Source organism: Tamandua tetradactyla, chromosome 4, assembly GCF_023851605.1.
Source record: "Tamandua tetradactyla isolate mTamTet1 chromosome 4, mTamTet1.pri, whole genome shotgun sequence".
In the NCBI taxonomy this organism is placed as follows: Eukaryota; Metazoa; Chordata; class Mammalia; order Pilosa; family Myrmecophagidae; genus Tamandua; species Tamandua tetradactyla.
The window spans coordinates 13,323,354-13,346,608 of record NC_135330.1 but is presented as its reverse complement, the minus strand read 5'-3'; the positions used below and the strand labels follow the sequence as shown (position 1 = coordinate 13,346,608).

General features: G+C 41.9%; 2 protein-coding genes across 6 annotated transcripts in view; both read left to right on the top strand.

Moving 5' to 3' along the window:
* COPA (coat protein complex I subunit alpha) overlaps nt 1–6,405 on the top strand; it is a 56,133-nt gene extending 49,728 nt beyond the window's left edge. For both annotated transcript variants that reach the window (XM_077156626.1, XM_077156627.1), the window contains exons 28-33: nt 2,555–2,691; nt 2,965–3,151; nt 3,239–3,349; nt 4,493–4,654; nt 5,267–5,461; nt 5,745–6,405. In XM_077156626.1, coding sequence (XP_077012741.1) covers nt 2,555–2,691; nt 2,965–3,151; nt 3,239–3,349; nt 4,493–4,654; nt 5,267–5,461; nt 5,745–5,804 — 852 coding nt within the window. In that variant the 3' untranslated portion in view covers nt 5,805–6,405. The remainder of the gene's footprint in view (nt 1–2,554; nt 2,692–2,964; nt 3,152–3,238; nt 3,350–4,492; nt 4,655–5,266; nt 5,462–5,744) is intronic.
* A 4,411-nt stretch (nt 6,406–10,816) lies between these two features.
* The window catches only part of PEX19 (peroxisomal biogenesis factor 19), a 30,959-nt gene continuing 18,520 nt past the window's right edge, over nt 10,817–23,255 (top strand). For 2 of the 4 annotated variants that reach the window (XR_013174023.1, XR_013174022.1), the window contains exons 1-7: nt 10,817–10,948; nt 12,402–12,511; nt 12,945–13,110; nt 13,545–13,630; nt 13,851–14,012; nt 15,301–15,477; nt 15,701–15,745. Coding sequence is in view for 2 of the 4 variants with exons in the window: in XM_077156623.1 (XP_077012738.1) it covers nt 10,879–10,948; nt 12,402–12,511; nt 12,945–13,110; nt 13,545–13,630; nt 13,851–14,012; nt 15,301–15,477; nt 15,701–15,745; nt 15,911–15,994 (900 nt within the window). In the remaining 2 variants the exon portion in view is untranslated. Of the gene's footprint in view, nt 10,949–11,719; nt 11,779–12,401; nt 12,512–12,944; nt 13,111–13,544; nt 13,631–13,850; nt 14,013–15,300; nt 15,478–15,700; nt 15,746–15,910; nt 18,240–23,255 lie in introns of those variants that run through there. The other 2 variants (XM_077156623.1, XM_077156624.1) reach the window with 2 other exon arrangements.

The window sequence follows — 23,255 nt, the reverse complement described above, 5'->3', positions numbered from 1 at the left end:
ATAGATGTGTCCTGTTTTGTAATCCATAATGCCAGTCTACATCTTTTGATTGGGGAGTTTAATCCGTTAACATTTAGTATTATTACTGTATGGGCAGTACTTTCTTCTATCATTTTGCCTTTTGGATTTCATATGTCATATGTAATTTTTCTTTTTACCTTTATTGATTGTCTTCATTTCTACACTTTTCTCCACACCTTTCTCTCTCCTGTCTTTTCTTATCTGTCTCTAGTGCTCCCTTTAGTATTTCTTGCAAAGGTGGTCTCTTGGTTACAAATTCTCAATGATTTTTGTCTGAAAATGTTTTAATTTCCCCCTCATTTTTGAAGGACAGTTTTGTTGGGTATAGAATTCTTGGTTGGTAGTTTTACTCTTTTAGTATCTTAAATATCTCATCCCCCTGTCTTCTCGCCTCCATGGTTTCTGCTGAGAAATCTGCGCATAGTCTTATTGGGCTTCCCTTATATGTGATGTATTGTTTTTCTCTTACTGCTTTCAAGATTCTCTTTTTCTCTTTGATATCGGACATTCTGATTAGTAAGTGTCTTGGAGTACGTCTGTTTGGATCTATTCTGTTTGAGGTACGCTGCACTTCTTGGATCTGTAATTTTAAGTCTTTCATAAGAGTTGGGAAATTTTCAATGATAATTTCCTCCATTAGTTTTTCTCCTCCTTTTCCCTTCTGTGACATTCAAAACATGTATAGTCATATGCTTCATGTTGTCATTCACTTCCCTGAATCCCTGCTCATATTTTTCCAGTCTTTTCCCTATATTTTCTTTTCCTCATTGGATTTCAGATGTTCCACCCTCCAGTTCACTAATCCTGTCTTCTGCCTCTTGAAGTGTAACATTGAAGGTTTCCATTGTTTTTCTTCATCTCTTCTACTATGCCTTTCATTCCCATAGGTTCTGTGATTTGTTTTTTCAGACTTTTGATTTCTTCTTTTTGTTCTTTCCTTGCCTTCTTTATATCCTCCCTCAGTCCTTTGATTTGATTTTTGATAAGGTTTTCCATGTCTTTTTGAACATTCTGAATTAATTATTTCAACTTCTGTATCTCATTTGAAGTGTTGGTTTGTTCCTTTGAGTGGGCCATATCTTCAATTTTCCTAGTATGAGTCATTATTTTTTGCTGGTGTCTAGGCATTTAATTTCCTTAATTATTTTATTCTGGAGATTGTTTTCACCTAGGATTTTCTTGCTGGATGACTTTGTTGTCTATCTGTTCTTTGACATTCATTTCAGCTTATTCCTGACCTTTACCTCTAGCTTAGGTTTTGTTTAACAGATCACAATTTTTCCATTCTTGCTTCTTGTTTCTTGCTCTGGCTGTATGGTGCCTTTTCCTCCCTTTGAAGGGTCTACTTAGATATTGTAGACCCCAGTCAGAATTTCCCACACCACACTGGCCTGGTCTCAGGAGGAAAGAGTCACCTCCATCAGTTTTTCCTAAGGTGAGACCCAGCTGGTTGAGGGACTTTCCTATGAAACCTCTGGACTCTCTGTTTTTCCGACCCTGCCCTGTATGTGGCGCTTTTCTACCTGTAGGTCCCACTGGCATAAAGTGATATGGTAGCTTTAACTTCAGCAGACTCTCCCTGCTGGGGGCATGGTGGAGACAGAGGAAAGGTTGTAGGCTGGCTTTAATTGCTTCAGTTTTCCAGACCCTTGAGTCTGAACTCCTTGAAGGAGGGATTCCACCTGAGTTGGGCCCCTCCTCTCTCCTGGGGAAGGCACAGCCTCCAGACATACTCTCAGACGATCTTAATACTGCCCATGCCTGTGGCAATTGGAGCCTGAGAAGTTCTGCAGCTATATCCAAAGAATAGTGAAGCCATAGAAACACAGTCACAAAAAAGAAAAGAAAAAAAAAGTCCTTTTCAGAGCAGGACCCCTGTTCCTTGGGTTTGCCATTCAAGAGCTTAAGTTTGTACTTTACTCTTTGTATCTCTAGGTCCTATGTGCCCCCTCCTTTCCTTCAGGGCCCAGGCCTTTTCAGATCCAAAAAAACTATTTTTTTCCTTTTTTCTTTTTCTGTCAGCCCTGCCGTCTCTGTGCCAGGGCAAAAACCAGTGACCTCTGCTTTTACTTGAGGTTCAGCTGAGCTGGGGACCTATTTTTAGTAGTCAGAATTTGTGAATTAATTCCGCAGTTGGAGTTTGGTTGTGCTCAGCCCCTGCTGCTTGTAAAGTCCCTTCCTTTCCCCTCTGGGAAGCAGTCTGTGGGGGAGGGGCGCAGCCGCCACGACTTGGGAAACTCATGGTTCTGGGTGGGCTTGCAGCTGGTCCGGCTAGTCCAGAGTGGGTTATGCTGTGTGTCCGGTCACTGACGTGGCCCCAGCAGTTGTTCTGTACTGTTCCTGGCTATTTACTAGCTGCTCTGGAGGACGAACTAAATCCTATACCTTGCTAAGCTGCCATCTTACAGTTTATATTTAATATGCTTTTTTACTGATGAGGAAACAAGTTCAGAGAAGTTAAATACCTTGCCCAAGGAGAATTTTTTAAGTAACGAGATCAAAATCTGTATGTTTCTTTCTTCCCATATTCCAGCTCCTTCATGACCAGGTGGGGGTAACCCAGTTTGCCCCCTACAAGCAACTGTTCCTACAGACATATGCCCGTAGCCGTACCACTTATCAAGCTCTGCCCTGTCTGCCCTCCATGTATGGCTACCCTAATCGCAATTGGTAAGGCTTCTTGCTCCTCATTTCTATCGGTTACAAGTTTGTGGTGGATATTACCGTCTCAGTGACATGGTTAGAATTGTCCAGAGTTGGGGTTTCCTCATAGGAAAAGATCTTTGGCCTGACGTTATATGCGGTTTGGCTTATATCTGCTGCCAGCCTGTTCCCCAGCTACTTTGATAGTAGGGTAGTTGTGACCTTGTTTATCAGAAAAAGAAGTTGGGTCTTAAGTGGCTATTGACTATCTCTGTTGTCATCTTATTTTTCCCTTTCCAGGAAGGATGCAGGGTTGAAGAATGGTGTACCAGCTGTGGGCCTGAAGCTTAATGACCTCATCCAACGGTTACAGCTCTGCTACCAGTTCACCACAGTTGGTAAATTTGAGGAGGCTGTGGAAAAATTCCGTTCCATCCTACTCAGTGTGCCACTTCTTGTTGTGGACAATAAACAGGAGATTGCAGAGGTAGGAGAGGCCTAACCACTTGCCAGCCCTCAGCACCTAATAGAGTCTTGCCTCTGTATCATGGTCTTCCTCTGCCCCCCTCTCCAGGCTCAGCAGCTCATCACCATTTGCCGTGAGTACATAGTGGGTTTGTCCATGGAGATAGAAAGGAAGAAGCTGCCAAAAGAGACTCTAGAACAACAGAAACGCATCTGTGAGGTAAGAGCCATGGACCTCTGAGCACTACAGAAGTGTCTTCCCTTTATTCTTCATTAGACCTCAATCCCGTATTCTATATCCAGGGGAGAATAAGAAATTTGGCCCCATTTCTGTGAGGAGCACTGCATTTCTGCACCCTTACTACTTACCCCATAAGTGCTCCATACCTGTTTCTTTTATAGCTGGTCCTGTTTTTGTTTTTGTTTTGCTGTTGTTTGTGTTTTTTTTCTGTTTTTGTTTAATAAGAATTTTTATCTTTTATTAGTTTTAAGAATTTGTTTTTCAAAATGCACCTTAATGGTGCTTATTGTTTTTAAACTTTTTTTATTATATGATATAACATCTATACAAAGCAAAGAAATAAAAAAGCAATAGTTTTCAAATCACTCTTCGACAAGTAGTTACAGGACAGATCCCAGAGTTTGTCATGGGCTACCTTACGATCCTCTCAGATTTTTGTCCTTCTAGCTGCTCTAGAATATAGGAGGCTAGAAGGAATAAATTTTTTTTTAATCATCACAATTAATTTTTTTTTCCTTTTCTTTTTGTGAAAAATAATATATATACAAAAAAGCAATAAATTTCAAAGCACAGCACCACAATTAGTTGTAGAACATATATCAGAGTTTGGCATTGGTTGCAATTCCACAATTTTAGCTTTTTACTTCTAGCTGCTCTAAGATACAGGAGACTAAAAGAGATCAATTTAATTACTCAGCATTCATATTCATTTGTTAAATCCTATCTTCACTATATAACTCCACCATCACCTTTGATCTTTCCATCCCTCTCTTTAGGGGTGCTTGGGCTATGGCCATTCTAAGTTTTTCATATTGAAGGAGTCTGTCACTAATATGGGGTAGGGAGATGGAATTATCTGATGTTCTGGAGAGGCTGGGCCCTCTAGGTTTCAGGACTTACCTGGACCAGGACCCATCTGGAGGTTGTAGGTTTCTGGCAAGTTACTCTAGTGCATGGAACTCTTGTGGAATCTTATATATTGCCCTAGGTGTTCTTTAGGATTGGCTGGAATGGTCCTGGTTGGGGTTCTCTGTTTTGTTTTAATGCATGTGAAAGACCTTGTAAGTGGCCTTTCTCAGCTGCAGCGTCAACCTGGCATGTATTCCTCTTTCTGTCCACCAGATGGCAGCTTATTTCACCCACTCAAATCTGCAGCCCGTGCACATGATCTTGGTGCTACGTACAGCTCTCAACCTCTTCTTCAAACTGAAGAACTTCAAAACAGCTGCCACCTTTGCACGGCGCCTACTAGAGCTTGGCCCCAAGCCTGAGGTGGCTCAACAGGTAGATGGGAATTCTTTCAGTGAACATAGGGAAACTAGATCTATTTTTACATGGAGGAAGCAGAAATCCTTGCTTCTGCATCAAAACACTATATAATAAAATTCAACCAACAGAAAAGCCCCAACAAAATGCAGAATGCCATCCTCTATTTAGTTACTGACGTAGGTTCTTCCTTTTGTTCCTGGAAATTGAATAAATAACGTATTCAGACAGAGCACCAGTATGAGAATGATCTGCAACCTAGCATAGCTCCACTGCACCTGAACAGAACCCCAGTCCTGTCTTTAAGCTCATGATATCCCGTCACTACCTCCACTAACCTCCATCCCATTATTGTGCACTCCAAAAGTATTTCCCTTAGGCATACTTGGTGGGGGAGTGTGGGTCTAGATCCATGAGCAACTTTGATATTAAAAAGGGAAAAATCCTGATAAAACAGAACAGTGGTTGTTATCCCTTCACATACATTCTGTATAGACGATGGGGCCTATATTCATATAGTACAGTTGTATCATCCATCAAAGAAACTGCTAAACCATGGTGATGAGATCATTTGAGGTGCTATGTACAACTTTCAATCCTATTGAATGCAATACTTGTTCCCTCTCCTAGACCCGAAAAATCTTGTCAGCCTGTGAGAAGAACCTTACAGATGCGTACCAGCTCAATTATGACATGCACAATCCCTTTGATATCTGTGCTGCATCTTATCGACCCATCTACCGAGGAAAGCCAGTGGAGAAATGTCCACTCAGTGGAGCCTGCTATTCCCCCGAGTTCCAGGGTCAAATCTGCAGGGTCACTACAGTAAGTACTGCTCTCAAGAAATGCTTCTAAGATATTGAGGAAGGGAAAAGAGGAGGAAGCATGCTAATCTTTTTTTTTTTTTTTTTTTTTTTCTGTCCTCATATATCTGCCCCTGGCTCCTTGAGGCAGTGATAGTGGAGAAAGTTAATGTTTCTCTTCACTGCCATATATCAATATGTAAGAAGTACCTGTCCACTGTGCCCACTTAGGGGAGGAGGAAATCTGCTTTCTAAGCTTCTTAACCTCACAGATCCTTAACTTTTTCCTGTTTGCTTTTCCACAGGTGACAGAGATTGGCAAAGATGTGATTGGTCTAAGGATCAGTCCTCTACAGTTTCGCTAAGGTCCCCTTTTTGTGCATAGGGGCAATCACCATATTTTCCTTCCAGAGAATTAGTCTTTATTACCTGCTTCTAACTCCCTGCCTTCCCCCAACTACCCTTCAGATTTCTGATATTTGGCTCTCCCTGCCCTAAGACCTGGTATTCTTTTCTCTTCTGCCATGACTAATCAAAATATCTAAACTTTGCCTGTGAAGACCTCTCATCTTCTCAAGGTGACTGTAGTGGTAGTCATAGTTGGCCTTGCCTTCTCAGCTTTGATCTTTTAAGGAACAAATTAAAACTCAGTACTGAGCATTCATTTAGTAAATGCACTCATTCGATATTTATCCCTCTCTTCCCTACCACCTTTGTGTCATTTGTCTAGAAAGAAAAGGAATGTAGTAAGATACCATTTTTAACTCCGTCCTACCAAACTCTTAGTCATCCTCTATTTTCCTTGGGCAGTGAAACTCTCAAATTTCTGAGTACCCAGAAATTTAAGGACTGGGAGGGTACCATTTGGCTTTCCAGAAATGCATACCACTTTAGGTTGATTTGTGTCCTGCAACCATAGTTCTCTTATTTTGTTTCTCATGGTAAATAAACTAAATTTCTACAAGAGCTTCTTGGCTTGCTGTTTGTTTCTTGGACACTTTCTTTTTTTTTTTAATAATTTTATTTTATTTTTTAAATATCAAAAAAAGCCCACCAAATAAATGCAGACATTCCTATTTTGATCATTCTGTTCTACGTATATAATCAGTAATTCATAATATCATCACATAGTTGCATATTCATCATCATGACCATTTCTTAAAAAAAAATAAAACGAAAACAGAAAAAAAAAATTATACATACCGTATCCCTTACCCTCCCTTTCATTGATCACTAGCATTTTAAACTAAATTTATTTTAACATTTGTTCCCCCTACTATTTATTTTTATTCCATATGTTCTACTCGTCTGTTGACAAGGTAGATAAAAGGAGCATCAGACACAAGGTTTTCAGAATCACACAGTCACCTTGTGAAAGCTATATCGTTATACAATCATCTTCAAGAAACATGGCTACTGGAACACAGCTCTACATTTTCAGGCAGTTCCCTCCAGCCTCTCTACTACATCTTGAATAACAAGGTGATATCTACTTAATGCGTAAGAATAACCTCCAGGATAACCTCTCAACTCTGGAATCTCTCAGCTATTGACACTTTGTCTCTTTTCACTCTTCCCCCATTTGGTCGAGAAGGTTTTCTCAATCCCTTGATGCTGGGTCTTAGCTCATTCTAGGGTTTTTCTCAATCCCTTGATGCTGAGTCTCAGGTCATTCTAGGATTTCTGTCCCACGTTGCCAGGAAGGTCCACACCCCTGGGAGTCATGTCCCACATAGACAGGGGCAGGGTGGTGAATTTGTTTGTTGTGTTGGCTGGAGAGAGAGGCCACATCAGAGCAACAGAAGAGGTTATCGTGGGGGTGACTCTTAGGCCTAATTTTAAGTAGGCTTGACCTATCCTTTGTGAGGTTAAGTTTCATATGAACAAGCCCCAAGACTAGGGACTCAGCCTATAGCTTTGGCTGTCCGCACTGCTTGTGAGAACAAAAATTCAACTTGGGGAATATTTTTTTCTCAATGATTATTTTTAATTTCAACTTAAATAATTTTAATTTCAAAAGTAATAAACACTAAAAAAAGTACATATTTTTCACTTGATAAATGTTAGACATAGATCTAAATTGCTGTGAGAATGGTAGAAAGCAAGTATTCCCCTAGTCCATTTTTTACTGCATTCTTCTATCTATTGCTAGTTACAGCCAGTATTTATTAAACACTTTCCATTGCCTGTCACTGTTCCTGATTACACTGGTATTTTGCTTGTCATGTGAAAGGACTTAATTGGGTGAAGTGCCTTTGATTAAAATATGTCCTTTTTAAATTTTTATGTCTTTAATAAACAATACATTCACAGAATTCAAAAATCAGTGAGTGTGAAAAGCTAAACTGTTAAAAGTCTTCTTCCCGCCTTTTCCCTCAATATCCAGTTGTTATCACTTTCCCCCAAAAGGTAACCATTATTATGCCCTTAAATCCTTCCAGAGATTCTTTTTAATGTATAAACAGGCATATATGAATATATTCTTCCCTATCACCCTTTAATACACAAATGGAAGCATATTATTTAACAATTCTGCATCTGGTTTTCTCACTTAGCATATTTTAGACTTGTCCATATCAGTGTATTAGTTTCTTCACTCTATTTTTACTTCTCTGCATAGTCTTCCATTGTATGATATGCCATAATTTATGTAAGTTTTATTTATCAAAGACATTAATAAAGTCCTTTTTGATGGACTTTTAACTTATTTCCAATGTTGCTATTATGAACAAGGCTGCAATGAATAATTTGATCATGCACTGTATAGGTGGGACAAGTATGTTTAATCTCCTAGAACTGAAATTTATATTTTTTACCTTTATTTTGAGTTTCTTTCTTTCTTTTCTTTTTTTTGACATGGGTAGGCACCGGTAAATGAATCCGGGTCGTTGGCATGGCAGGGAAGAATTCTGCCACCAAGCCACCATCACACTGCTCTTGAGTTGCTTTCTTAAGCAGTGTCCCCAAAGCCCGCCTTCTCAAAATTTTGCATACTACTTTGATAACACTTTCTCAAGCTACATTCTTTCTGTAAACATAGGTAAGCTGGTGATAATAACTTTTTTGTGAGTTTAAAAATTAAATTACAGGGCGGTGCGATGGTGGCTTAGCAGGCAGAATTCTCACCTGCCATGCCAGAGACCCGGGTTCGATTCCCAGTTCCTGCCCGTGCAAAACAAAACAAAACAAAAACAACAAATTAATGTGAATATAAACAGTTGCGTGAACTGAGATATGAAAAAAGTTGGCGGTCCTTGCCTCTTCAAGCTTATCTAATTTAGGACATACATATGAAATTGTGAAATTAGACAAAATTTTGAGAAGCACTGAAGAATCATTGCTAAGTCCTTAAGAGAGTGATAAAGAAAGAAAATGCTATAAGTACTGTTTTGAAATAATGTTCACTGTACAATAGAAAGGGAACAGCGAGGTGAGTAAATACCGAGATAATAGAAAAAATTTAAAAAGCAGAAACAAGTTTAAAAATACAAAAAGGAAAATTCAGGCTTCTGTTTGACTCCCTCTCTCTTAATTCTCTCAATTACCATCTAGTATTTTCCTTATTAACATGCTTATATTTCCCCATTAATGTAAGGCCAATAGAAATACTAACCTGTAAATGGACAAATTTTATACATGTAAAATGTTATCAATAATAATTATGTAAGCAATTCAGACCTTAATGAGAAAGGTAACCTAGAATCAATTACGTGACAGGTGTTGGGGAGAAAAAGGGTTGCATAGGAAAAGATTTGACTATAGAAGTTTAGAATTGAAAAGGATTTTAAGAGTCCCAACTCTTAATGTTACATGTTTGTAATCTGAAGTCTACAGTGGTGGAGAGTTTTGAACAAAGACACAAGTTGATTTAGTGACAAAGCTGGGAACTAGGATTTGGGTCTTCTGACTCCCAACTCCTTCCGGTTTTCTCCTAAATTACACCACTTGTGCTTGAAAAAAAACATAGTAGATTTTGCACAGGTATAATTTTAGAAGCCTGTGTTAGATCTGTGAAGGAAAGAATGAGTACCTAACGTGGTGCTTGATACACAGAACCCAGATGTTTGTTTAGGAAGCTGAGGACCAAAAGGATGAAGTGACTTACACATTTTTTCCCACCTAGATGTGATTTCTCCCTTCTTTTACTTTTTTTATCCTTAACTCTTTTCAAATACTTCAAGTTTGTGTCATAGTAAGTGTGTATGTCTGTCTAGTCCTACTTTTAGCCCAATTCCCAAGCAGCTACATTAGGGCAGGGGCTGGTCCTGATTTATCTCTACATCCTCCATTGTACCCAGCACAAGATCTTAAACAATAGCAGATATCTCTAAGTACTACAATAGATATGTTGCATTCTGGCATATCTGAATGGGAGACATATTCCAGAGGAGGGAAGGAATACCCAGAGTTCTCCCTATCTGAGCCTATCCCACCTCACTCTCAAAATTAGATTGGGAGTTGGATTCTGTATGAGGAAAAAATAGGAACGTCCAAAGACTAGGTCAGGTCTATTGCTAACTACATTGATTGCTCTCTTGTTCAATTGGAAGGCCCCACAGTCGTTTTTTCTGCCTGAGTTGATTCAGCTAACAGTGAGTTATTAAATTCCTAGTCCTGTGTCCTTTAGTCAGATCAATCCTTTTGGAGAATAGGAAATGAGATAGCTATCCATTAAATTCGGCAGAGAAACATGCCTGATAAGCGTCTGGGGAGCAAAGAGTCGCCAATTAGTGCCTACTAAGTACCGGGCTCTAGTCTACAAGCTGGGGATACAGCAGTGGAGACAACAGGCAAAATTCCTTGCCTTCTAGATGCTTAAATTCTACCGGGGCAGGGTGGGGGAGGGAGATGGCAACAAACAAGGTAAATAATAAAATGCATAGCATATCAGATAGTATTAAGGCAAAAAAAAAAGAGTAAGTAGGAAGTATATATGCTTGTGTGTATGTGGGGGGGCGGGGAGTGCAGTTTTATTTATGAGGCCAAAGAAAGCGTCTCAGCGAAGATGACATTTGAGTAAAATACCAAAGGAAGTGCGAGAAAAATAATGGATTTCTACGGACCATAAATGTCTTCTTGGTTATATATGCGTAGCATCTGTTTATTTGTAAGCAGCTTGTAATAATTTGGTCCCACCACAGCTTGAGTAGAAATAATGAAACGGCTTCTTCTCTGGGTAATATGGGAAGCTGAAAGAAAGGAGGCCAGGCGCGGAAGAAACCAGGTAGAAGATAATTAATTCCCCTCATATTAGTTGAACCGGTTCTGACAGAAAAAAAAAAAAAAAAGCAAATTAAAGTTCCTGTCCCTTTAAAAATGGCGGCGCCTACTCGCTAACAATACCATTGGTTGTACAAAGCAGGAGGGGGCGGGGCGAGAGGCCGGGCACGTGGCGGCGCTGAGGAGTCCCGCCTCCTACGGCGAGTCGTAGGTAATAAGATGGCGGCCGCTGAAGACAACTGTGAGGTTACGGCTGAAGCGGACCAAGAATTAGAAGAGCTTTTGGAAAGTAAGAGTCAATAACTGGAAAGGCCCAAAGGAGGCGGGTGTGAGGACCCATTCAGGGGATTAAGTGAACCTGATATATGTGGGGCAGAGTGGGAGAGGCTCTCCAAAGGTTGGACGGGGGCGGGCGAACCAGAGTGAAATCTCTGGATCACCCTCTCCCTACTCAGCGGCGGGAGCTGCGGAGTTCACCTTGGGTCCCTGAGCGGCCCAGACCGTTGATCTCTCTGGGAAGATATCCCAGAGATGGGAAAACTGTAACCCATAGGACGATATCTCTCCAAGCTCTCCTTGCTTTAGATCAATACATTCTTTAAGTTTGACTTCCTTTCCGCCAGCAGCAGCATTTTGTCCTCCGTGGACAGCGAAGCAGATACTTATAGATTGTTCACATTAAATCTTCAAAAGCCCTAGATTGTCTTTCAGTGCCCCTGGCCTGTCCACACAAAAGACACTTCGTTCCTCCTCCCGTTATTTTCACCCTTCTCTCACCCCTTTCCAGTTCTTTGATCCTGTCATTAACTCTAGTGGATTTCTGCCCCATTTGTTTAAGAAACTGAGAGACGACCTCAGGGGAAGCCAATTCACTCTCATAAAAGACGATGTTCTTTTCTTCTTTTCCCTATTCTTCACAACTCTGTTGGTTTCTTGCCCAGAGTGGGGTCAGTGCCCTCCCCCCAGGCCTGGCAAGCAGAGTGGTGGTGACATCACACGCTTTACAGGGCGGAGGTGAATTTTGCGTCTCTAGCTCAGTCATAGTGATTGTGGGAGCGGGGTGGGGGGGGAGAGGGGTCAGAAAGATGAACAGAAACAGTGGAGGAGTGTCAATTGAAGGTGAATTGGCACGTGATTATTTGCAGAGATGAGACCAGAGGGATAATTAAATTGGACAACAAGAGAAGATTTAAAGCCCTCCCAGGGAATGCATAATGTAGTCCCGCAGTTTGCAATAGTACCAGGTCTGATAGGAAGCTAATTAAGCCTCCCATGAATTAAACTAAACATCATGGTTTCTGTTTTCTTGCCTAAGATTATTCCCTTTACGTCTCCAAAGTGAGTTCAGGGAGCTATGGATATCTATGTTCCCTACTCCTGTTGGATATTTGTATAGAATTTCTAGGGAATCATTAATAGAATGTGTTGAGGAAGGCACAGTAGAGATGGAGGTGTACTTTGCTATTTGCAGCACTTCCTTTAACCTTCTTCCAGCTCTGAGACATATTTGCCTATTCTACCATAAATGATTTCTTTCCCTTTGACTGTAGTAAATTAGGTAATGGGGAGGGAAGTGGGAAGCTTACTGTGGTGTAGGTGGGAAGGGAAGACTTAAAAAAGAAAAAAAAATTAGGAAAGTTGGCAGTTTGTAAGATCATTCTCTTAATGCTTTGTCCCAAAAGCACCCAGCCTTGCATCCTTACCTGTCCTCAACACACTCCCCATGTCTCTTGTCTCTGAAGGTGCTCTTGATGATTTCGATAAGGCCAAACCCTCCCCAGCACCCCCTCCTACCACCATGGCCCCTGATGCTTCGGGGCCCCAGAAGAGATCGCCAGGAGACACTGCCAAAGTATATATTCCACCCACTTAAGGGAAGGGGAGGGAATGTTCTTGCAGCTCTGAGCAGAGGTGGGGCAGGGCAGGCCCCTGTGGGCCAGAGGGGAGTGGGGCATGGTGCCTTGGCCTCACATTGCTGAGTGCTTTTGCAAATGTCTGTCCTCGTGAAACAAGGACTTGAGATTGAGTGGAGGAATCTAAAGGAAGTTCCTTGAGAAAAGAGAAGGTTTAAATAGCTGGCTTGGGGTGCCACCCTATATTCTTCCCTCAGTGGTTGGATGCCTTTCTTTCTGTCCTCATCAGGAGAGGCAGTTAGAATCTCCAATGGAGGTGAGTAGGAGGGAAGCACTGCATTTCCTTAGAGCCATTCTCTGTGGCTTCTGCTAGGGCCCAGGTACAGTGAAATGCCAAGTAGAAGATGCATTTTGACCACCCCTCCCTTGCAGGATGCCCTCTTTGCCTCCCAAGAGAAGTTTTTCCAGGAACTGTTTGACAGTGAGCTGGCTTCCCAAGCCACTGCAGAGTTTGAGAAGGCAATGAAGGAGTTGGCTGAGGAAGAGCCCCACCTGGTGGAACAGTTCCAAAAGCTCTCAGAAGCTGCTGGGAAAGTGGGTGAGAAGGGGTCTCCAAACAGCAGGAAATACATAAGCAAGCCATTTAAGTCATATCTGCTTGAGAACACCAGAATTCTTAGTAAGGTTGACAGTAGTCATGATGCCACTGCCTTGGGGTCAGGTGAGGAGATGGAGGGAGGAGTGGGAACCCTCCTTAGTGAAAGGGATGAGATAGGTTGGAAAGTAATAGAAATGATTATTCAAAACTGATCATTTTTAAGATCACAATGTTATTCTGGGTGTCATCATGCAGAATAAACAGATACACAGTCTGTGCAGATTCATGACAATGACTAAGATACCATAGAGTAGTAGATTTAGTGTGGTAGTGATTCAGTAGTATTTGTTCCAGATCCGAGCTTGTAACCAGGTCAGTCTAACCAAGTAGACAGTTACAATCCTAAATGACCCTGGTTTTTTTATTGCTCCCAGGCAGTGACGTGACCTCCCAACAAGAATTCACTTCTTGTCTAAAGGAGACACTAAGTGGACTAGCCAAAAATGCTACTGACCTTCAGGTAAGGGGATAGGGGCGGGAAACTACAAGACACCATCACCAACAGAATCTCAAAAGACAAAAGCTCTTGGGCATCATTCCAAGTCCTTCGCTCCCTTACTGTTTTGCTACAGGCAAGTGTAAAATAGTTCTTATCTGGGCTTCAACTTTCCCAAATGAGGGAGTGGTGACATATACCAAGAAAGCAGTATAGTTACTCACTTTTCTCCTGTCTTTTTTAGAACTCGGGCATGTCGGAGGAGGAGCTGACCAAGGCCATGGAGGGACTGGGCATGGATGAAGGGGATGGGGAGGGAAACATCCTCCCCATCATGCAGAGTATCATGCAGAACCTACTATCTAAGGATGTATTGTACCCATCCCTGAAGGAGATCACAGAAAAGGTTTGTGAGCTGTTATCTCTGCTTTCCTTCTGGCTTTCCATCATATCAACACATATAGGATACTTTGTCTGTTCAGAGCCTACAGAAATGGAATAACTCAAGTGAACAAGTACTTCTGTTCTCCTCTTTTATTTATTTGGGGTGGGGAAGATTGGGGGGATTTTGTTTCTGAGAGAATAAAACTACCATCCTCACTCAGCTCTAGTTTTCTGTGGACTGTTTCAAGACTCTGGATTGTTGTCTGATCAACCCCTTCTTGCATTTTTATCTTCAGTCATTTCCCCAACAAAGATTCACTGAGGATTTATTGCATATGTTCCCAGCACTGGCTCTGTGCTATGAGTGCTTTAAATGATGTTCCCTGATGTTCTAGTCTGCCAATGCTGCCAGAATGCAACACACCAGAGGTGGATTGGCTTTTAATAAAAGGGGATATAGTTAAAAGCATGTAGTTCTTCAGAGGAAAGGCAGCTAACTTTCATCTGAGGTTCTCTCTTACATGGCAAGGCACAGGGTGATCTCTGCTGACCTTTTCTCCAGTCTTGTGGGTTCCAGCAGTTTCCCTGGGGTGATTCCTTTCTGTATCTCCAAAGATTTGGGCTGAACTGCTTGGGCTGTGCTGCATTGAGCTCTCTTTTAAGCTTCCCATGAATTAAATTAAACATCATTCACTGAGGAAGGCATTCCCCTTAGACACTGCAGATGTAATCAGCCATAGATGAGTTTCACAAGCAAATGATTCAAATCCACAACAACAGAACTAGGCACCATCATCTGGCCAAGTTGACACCTGAACCTAATTACCCCATCTGATGTCAGAGAACATTTAGTTTTACTGGAGAGAGAGAGTATAGGCCTAGAAGCTTTTCAGTGACACGGGGCAACGTGGTTAGGTGTAAAAAGCATAGTGAACACCAGGAGGCAAACCAGAGACTGGGTGGGCCAAATCTAAGTCTTAAGCTAAGAATCGTCCTTACATTTTTAAGGGTTATTAAAAAACAAACAACAATAATGACAAAAACCTGCAAAGAATATGTGACAGAAACAATATGTGGTCTGCCAAGCCTAAAATATTTACTATCTGACCCTTCGCAGGAAAAGTTTGTCAGCCCTTAGTATAGATCATAAATCCAGTTGGATTCAGAGCTACTTCTCATGCTGTGCTTAACTTATTTAGCTCTTTCTTCCTCTTCTGCCCCTCTTCCCTTCATGTTGTGAGTTTATTCTCATTCTCCTTCCTTATCCATTTTTCGTTTAATTGTTCCCCTACCCATTGCTCTTTCCTCAGTATCCAGAATGGTTGCAGAGTCACCGGGAATCTCTACCTCCAGAGCAGTTTGAAAAATATCAGGAACAGCACAGCGTCATGGGCAAGATATGTGAGCAGTTTGAGGCAGAAACCCCCACAGACAGTGACGCCACTCAAAAGGCTCGTTTTGAGATGGTGCTGGATCTTATGCAGCAGGTAAGGCCTCCTTTTGCTGTTTGCTATCAACACTGCTTAGGTGTTGAGTAGAGTACATATCTGGGAAGGATTCCACAGTGCTAAATCTGGGTAAAAGAGGTAACACAACAGGGGCGATTTAGCCTCGAAAGAAAGCAGATCATATCTCAGATCCTTTTCTGGGTTGCTATATTTATTTTCTGGGTTTTACCCTATTTTATATTCCTCTTTCCTTATTTTCCAGCTGCAGGACTTGGGCCATCCCCCAAAAGAGCTGGCTGGGGAAATGGTGAGTTTGTCTTCTCCTAGATTTTAATTAGAGCCCCAGTTTCCAATATTCTGTAAACCTTTAGTAGTTCCACCTAAGATAGTAACTGTGGCTACTGGGGATGGACCTTCAGAAGCTCTGACCTAAATGTGGCCTGTTATCTGAGACCCTTCATCTTTTCTCCAGCCTCCTGGCCTCAACTTTGACCTGGATGCCCTCAATCTCTCGGGCCCACCAGGTGCCAGTGGCGAACAGTGTCTGATCATGTGAAATACTACATTTCCATCCTGATTCCCAGCCATGGGGAACATCTGGAGTCAGCAGAACCACTGGGAGCTGAGGCAGGAGTGTCGTCTGCAGGAGCGGCCTGCCCACTGCCTTCTGCCATCCCATCCAAGACTGTGCCATACCAGCTGAGGCATTTTCTCTCTTGATAGGAATAGGGTCTATTCTGCAGGCCATTTTTTGGAGCTGGTAAACCTACTCCATTGTGGTTTCTGCTGCTACCTGCCAGGTGAAGGAAGCCATCCCTTTTAGGGCAAGCATCTTCTTCCCCCCTCTAAAAATAATGTTATTTATGGCCACACTGATATTTACCTTTCCACCCAGGGTCTTTGTGTCCTGTCTCCATTACCTCTTGTGGACCTGGGGAGCAAGAACAGAGTCCTGGTGCTCTGTATTCCTACAGTTCTCTTGGGCAGGACCTTTGAAAATGGAGAGGAACTTAACGTGGGCTGGGGCTATAGGTCTGTCACCATGCCCTCTTACCTTCAGACTACTATGAATTATCTGAGGGGAAAGAAAGTGAGGGCCTTTGTATCTAATCACAGTCTGATTGGAAGAGAGCCCCTTGGATTCTCCTTTCTCCAAGTGATGAGCCCACAACTCCCTGTCCCAACCTGAGAACTCAAGTTGCTGCTCAGGTTTTTTCTACAAAGCTATGTGATCTAAGTGAACCCAACCCCTGACCTCCATCTTTTCTCTCATTTCCTTTCCTTTATAATACTTGTTTACTCCAGCCCTTCTCCAAGCCCAGGCTGTGACAAAGAAGGGCCCACTCTGTTTCTCTTCATCTCATCTATCCATCACTCTCACTGGCACCCTCTCTTCCTGGGAAACACATATAATTGTATTGTCAGGTGTGGGGAATGAATGATCTTTTTTCCCCCAGATACATTCTTACTTATTTGAGACATCTGATTCCCTTAGAATCCTGACCCTTGATTCAGGGAGGTGGCTTGCAAAAGGGGAAGGACTGCAGTCTGGTACCCTTCTCCTGCAGGCCCCATGGGGCACTATCTAATAAATATTCTGAGTATGGAGTGTGGGCTGTTTTTCATTTAGGTCTTTTTCTGACCTTCCTCAGCTTCTGTAAACTACAGAGTGAGGAATGTTAGCAGACTAATTCCAGGCTCCCAGTGGCTTCTGGTGGAAAATCTCACTGCCTCGCTTCCCCTCCCCCATACTCCAGTTCTGTCTGTACTGATTTGGAGACTCAATGGTCATCTTTTCTTATTTCCTCTTGAGTATTTCCCTTTGGGAAGCCCTTCAAGTGGTATTGTATTTTAACATTTCACATTATTATTAATGTTAGTAATATAATGTTAACATGTTTCCTAAATTATTTTTGAGCTAACTTTCCCCCTTGTCTGTGGGAGCCAGTGAGTAAGTGAACCTTGGCTACCATATGCTGGTGTATGTTCTGGTCAGCCCAGCTGGCTGTCCTGGTTTAACACTCAGAAAATAACTGTTGCCAGAACAACTTCACATTTCATCATCTGAGGCCAGAACAACTTCACATTCATCATCTGAGCTCCTGACATGCCATTTTCCCCTGAGTTAAGATTTTTTATTCCTTAAAGTCCCATACCTTCTTTGGGATTGGCAAGGAAGGAAATATTCTTGAGGCTTTAGACTGTTTAGGAAGGTCCAGTTATTGTACCTTATCAGAGTATGGAAGAGCCCAGGACTGAATCTGAGAGTCCTCTACTTTGCAAGTAATGGGAAAAATACTTGAAGAATTGTGATAAAGTTCACGGATCCTGAATGGCTAAAATTCTTTCCTTATAGCTCCAGCTAAACACTGGACTAGGATAGAGAGAAGGAAGAACAAAAGGATCCTACCCCTTGAACCTTTTGTCCACTGTCCTGCCGTTTTCTTTTATAAATTCTAACTTCTGCTGGTTGAGCTGGGGCTCACTCCAGGAATCTAAACAGATATCCTGGTCTATTTTAGCTTTATTCCCAAGTCATTTTTTTTTATTTCTGTTTTGATTGAACATGGGCAAGTTGACCTCAGGTTACATTCTGTTCCAAAAATACTATCTGAATTATTTTAAGACTTGTGGAAGAATGGAGCTTAGTACCATAGGGCAGTCCTTTTTAGACTGCATGGGTAAAAGAATGTTTTTGTTTTTTAAATATCCACTCTTGTGTACCAACATGTGTTTCTATTGTCTGTGAGTAGCGTGTCCACCATAGTGTATGCTATCCACTGTACTTTTTTTTTCCCATGGGCAGGCACCGGGAATTGAACCCGGGTCTCCAGCATGGCAGGCAAGAATTCTGCCTGCTGAGCCACTGTGGCCCGCCTGCCTGTACAATTTTTTTTTTTTTTTTACATGGGCAGGCACCAGGAATCGAACCCGGGTCCTCTGGCATGGCAGGCAAACATTCTTGCCTGCTGAGCCACCGTGGCCCGCCCACAATTTTGATAATACCCAAACAGGCCAGACCTTGTTCAGGAAGATAAGTCTACTAGTCCTGTACCTGGGTATCACAGCAATGTCAAAATGCCAAAAAGCTTCTAAACACTCAATTTTTTATTCATCATGTTGCAACTGGTACAAATCTGGTTACTGACCATACAAATCTGAACTACGTTTTTGAGTAGCACTGTTCTGGTGCCCTCAATCTCTCCAAAACTCCTAGCCACACTTTTATATTTTCATACTTGGAGTTCCCTTCTCTGTGAAGGTTGCTTCTAGAGATTTTTTCTTTAGCAAGAATATTTCACTACAAGGATATGGCTGTCATTTTTCTTGCCTGCCTTTTCTGCTGCTAAAAAAAAATTATAAAGCTTAAGTTTAATCTGTATGTGAATTGTTTGTGCTGTTTTCAAACTTCCAGAATTCTGGATGTGTGATTGTATGGATGATTTCATGAATTCAGAATAGAATTCACATAGAATTTGTGATAATGAGGCATTTTCCTCTGACTCAGGATTTAACATCCTGATAACCACTCCAGGAGATGGCTCTAATATGCTGTTGAAATGACTTTTGGAAGCTTGGGAAAAAAGATGTCCCCCATTAAATGAAATAGAGATGGCAGACTATAGGGGAAAGGATCAAAAGGCTCAGAGAAAGTGGGATACAAGAATGAATGTCTTATAAAACTGGAAAACCCACCGCAGGAAGGTGTGGAGAAACCCTTTTTCCAAAGGCAATGAAAAATGCACTGATGAAGGGGTCATCGTCATCTTTGAGAAGTTTAGAAGTGGCAGTCCTCTTCAGATTCGGACTGATGGAAGGTCTACCTAGTATCACTGGGAATGACAGGATCCTTGCATAGCAGAGGCCAGATGGCAATATTTAACTCTCAGGCATGAGATGGGTGAATTTCCATAAATGGGTAGCAAAGACAAAGTGGAATTAGCTAATAGAATGTGGGTGTCTTAGGGGCAAGGCAAGATAGATAGGCAGTTGGTAAGGGTATTGATTTATATATATAATTAAGAGAGATTAAGAGTGATTAAGCATAAGCCTAAGGGTCAGTAACTTCAGGGTAAAAACAGAATTCCTTGCCTAGATTCTAAGCCTGAGACAGTTCTTAGACCTGTAACCTATCAATTGAAAGACAATTCCCCTTGAGGAAGGACCCTGCAACACTATGGCAGGTATATAGAGTATATAGAGGTATAAAAACTCCTCTGTCTTTCCCCAAAGGAACATGCAGCCATTTATTTGTTTAATCATACATGGGGGAGAGAGAAATGACCAGATCTTTTGAGGACTGTTGAATACAGGGTCTGAGTTGACATTGATACCTGGGGACCCAAAGCACCATATTACAGCTCTTCTCCCCTCTCCCATCCCATCCCTGTTACATAGAGTATGCAGGGGATGGGGTGGGGGGCAGTGTCAGATAACAAATGGAGTGCTGGCCCAAATCTGTCTCAGTGGGTCCAAAAGCCCACCTTATCATTTCCCCAGTATCCAAATGTGTAATCAGAATGGACATATTTGGTGGTTACCAGAAAGGCCAAATAGAATTCCCTGAAACTGTACCCTCACCTCTGCCAAGATAGTAAATAAAAGCAGTATTGTGGTCTGGGGAATTTGGCAGAGATTTAGTGCTACCCTCAGAGACTTAAAGGATCTGGCAGTGTTGGCCTCCATCATATCCTCATTTAGTTTACCTCTGTGATCCCTGTAAAATCTAGGTGGCTTCTGTGGGTAACAATGGACTACTTCAAACTCAGGCAAGTAGTAATCCCAATTACAGTCTGTGCCAGATGTGGTTTCTTTACTGGGTAGAGTAGCACAGTCGCTGGTTTAGGTGTGTGGCTAACAAGGCTAACCAGGACTCATCAAACTACAGTCCACAGGTCAAATCCTGCCCACTGCCTGTTTTTATAAATAAAGTTATTGGCACACAACCATGCTCATTAATTTACATACTGTTCTAGTTTGCTAGCTGCTGGAATGTAATATACCAGAGATGAAATGGCTTTTAAAGAGGGGAATTTAATAAGTTGCTAGTTCTAAGGCCAAGCAAATGTCCAATCAAAGGCATCCAGGAAAAGATACCTTGGTTCAAGAAAGCTGATTGAAGTTCAGGGTTTCTCTCAAGTGAGAAGGCACATGGCAAACAGAGTTTCTCTCTCATCTGGAATGGCACATAGTGAACACGGTCAGGGATCCTCTCTCATCTGGAAGGGCACATGGTGAACACAGCATAATCTGTTAGCTTCTTTTCCTGGCTTCCTGTTTCATGAAGCTCCCCAGGAGACATTTTCCTTCATCTCCAAGGGTCGCTGGCTGGTGGACTGCTTCTCGTGGCTATGTCATTCTGCTCTGCTTTCTCAATCTCTCATTCTCCAAAATATTTCCTCTTTTATAGGACTCCAGAAACTTATCAAGACTCACCCAAATGGGTGGAGACACGTCGTCACTTAATCCAGTTTAACAACCACTCTTGATTTCAAATCACATCTCCAGATCTGATTACAGTTTCAAATATACAGTATTGAATAGGGATTACTCTGCCTTTATGAAATGGGATTTAGATTAAAACATGGCTTTTCTAGGGGACATACATCTTTTCAAACCAGCACACATACTATCTGTGGTTGCTTTTGTACTACAATGGCAGAGTTGTGACTGAGACCATATGGCTTGCAAAACCTAAAATATTTACTATCTAGCCCTTTAAAGTAAAAGTCTACTGATCCCTTATGTCAGTTAGTGTATGCATTCTTTCAATACCCATTAGGAAAGAGTATCTGAAGCAATTTGCATTTGCAAGGGATGAGTAACATTATATATTCACAGTTTTGTCCCAGAGCTGCGTTAATTCTGTTCTTCTCTGTTAACAGTGTAGTCTAAAGGCCCTGGATATTCAGTAGAATATCACTTTTCTTTGCTTTATTAAGGATATGTTAATCAGGTGTTAAAGATGCATCATCAGACCTGATAATCATGAAGTGTCAGATACTCCAGGTTTCTTGGTAAGGCATAGAGTAGCATGGAGTGTAGTCCAGTGGCTGGGACATAAATCCTACAGAAATTCAGGGGCTTGCCTCATTGGTGAACTTTTTAGGAGTCCAGAGGTCTGGGGTATTCTGAGTATCTCCTCTCAAGTAAAGGACAAAAGTTATTGCATTTTGTATTTACCTTAAGAGAGAAACTCAGTGCCTTGGTAGATCTCTCCCAGTTTTGGAGACAGCATATTCTGTGAATGAGAATAGTGCCTTGATCCATTTACTGGATAACCAGAAAGACTGCTAGTTTTGAGTGGCACTTAAAACTAAAAAGAGCTCTGTAGCTAGACCTGCTACAGAGCTGTAGTACAAGTAGCATTGCTAACTTGAACCATATGACTTGGAAAATTCCATGGAGCTAGAGTTATCTGTGGTAGGAAAAGATACTGTGTGGATTCTTGGATTCTCTGGCAATCTCTAGTAGGAGAGTTCCACACATACTTACAGGGTTCTGGGGCTAGATGATGTCATCTGCAGCAAAGTCTCACCATTCGCAAAGCATTCCATAACAAGCTGTTAGGCTCTGCTTGAGACTTGAGTGCTTGACCATGAGATTTCAAGTGACTGTCTCCAGTTACCCATGATGGGCTAGTTATTGTCAGATCTGCCAAGTCATAGGACAGGGTGGGTATAACAGCAATCCACCTTAAAAAGGAAGTGGTATGTTCAGGAAGAGGCCCTTGGTGGGCATAAATAAGTTAAACTGAATATGGTGCCCAAGACCCCATATTGCCTACCTGTTGCACATACAACTTTTTCTCAGCTCACATTTATTGCTTCATAAGAATTCCTTCAACCACCTGACAGAGAAGGGGACAATACAGGTCTGGTTCATAGATGGGTTGTCTTGATATATTAAGGGAACCAAAATACGGACTGCTGTTTCATCACAGTCCCTCTCAGATGTAGCCTAAAAAACAATGATGAGGGGAAATCCTTTCAAGAGGTAGAGTTTCAGGTAGTCACCTTCATCATTCTGTCTTGAGAGAGAAGTGGCTTGAGGCAAGGGTATACATGAACTCATGTTGGGCGGGCTGATTGGTCAGGGGCTTAGAAGGAGCAAGATAAGAAGACGGAGAACAAGAAGGTCAAGTGAAGACCATTTGAATGGACCCATGGGAGTAGGACCTAATAAAAGATTGCCTATTAAGGGCGACCAGTTCAGTGGCAGAGTTCTTGCCTAGCATGCCGGAGACCCGGGTTCGATTTCTGGTGCTTGCCCATGCACAAAAAAAAATAAAAATAAAGACCACCAGAAAAGCATTAAATAATAACCAAACAGATGGTATTACTTGGCCAAGACTGCCTCAGCTACCCCAGTGTTTGCATAGTGAGCTCATGAATAGAATCACCATGGTGGCAGAGATGGACACTATTCATTGGCCTGTTACTATGGACTCCCCTTTCACCAAGGCCAATTTGTCTAGTGTCATTGCTAAATGTCCAATCTATAAGCAACAAAGACAAATACTGAGCCCCCAATTTAGTACCACTCCCTAAAGAAAGCAACCAGCTATGTGGTTGCAAGTTGACTATAAACTGAACCTTTTTCATTCTGGAAAAGACAACTTATCCTGACCTGGATTAATACATACTATGCTTTGCCTATCCTTCCTGCAGTGTCTCAACCAAAACTATCATCCAAGGGCTCACATACATAATGATACCTTGGAACAAAGAACCCACTTATTGGTGAAGTGGGTGTGACAGTGGGCACATGACCATGGTATTCACTGGCCCTCCCTGATACCTGCCCATGTAGATGCT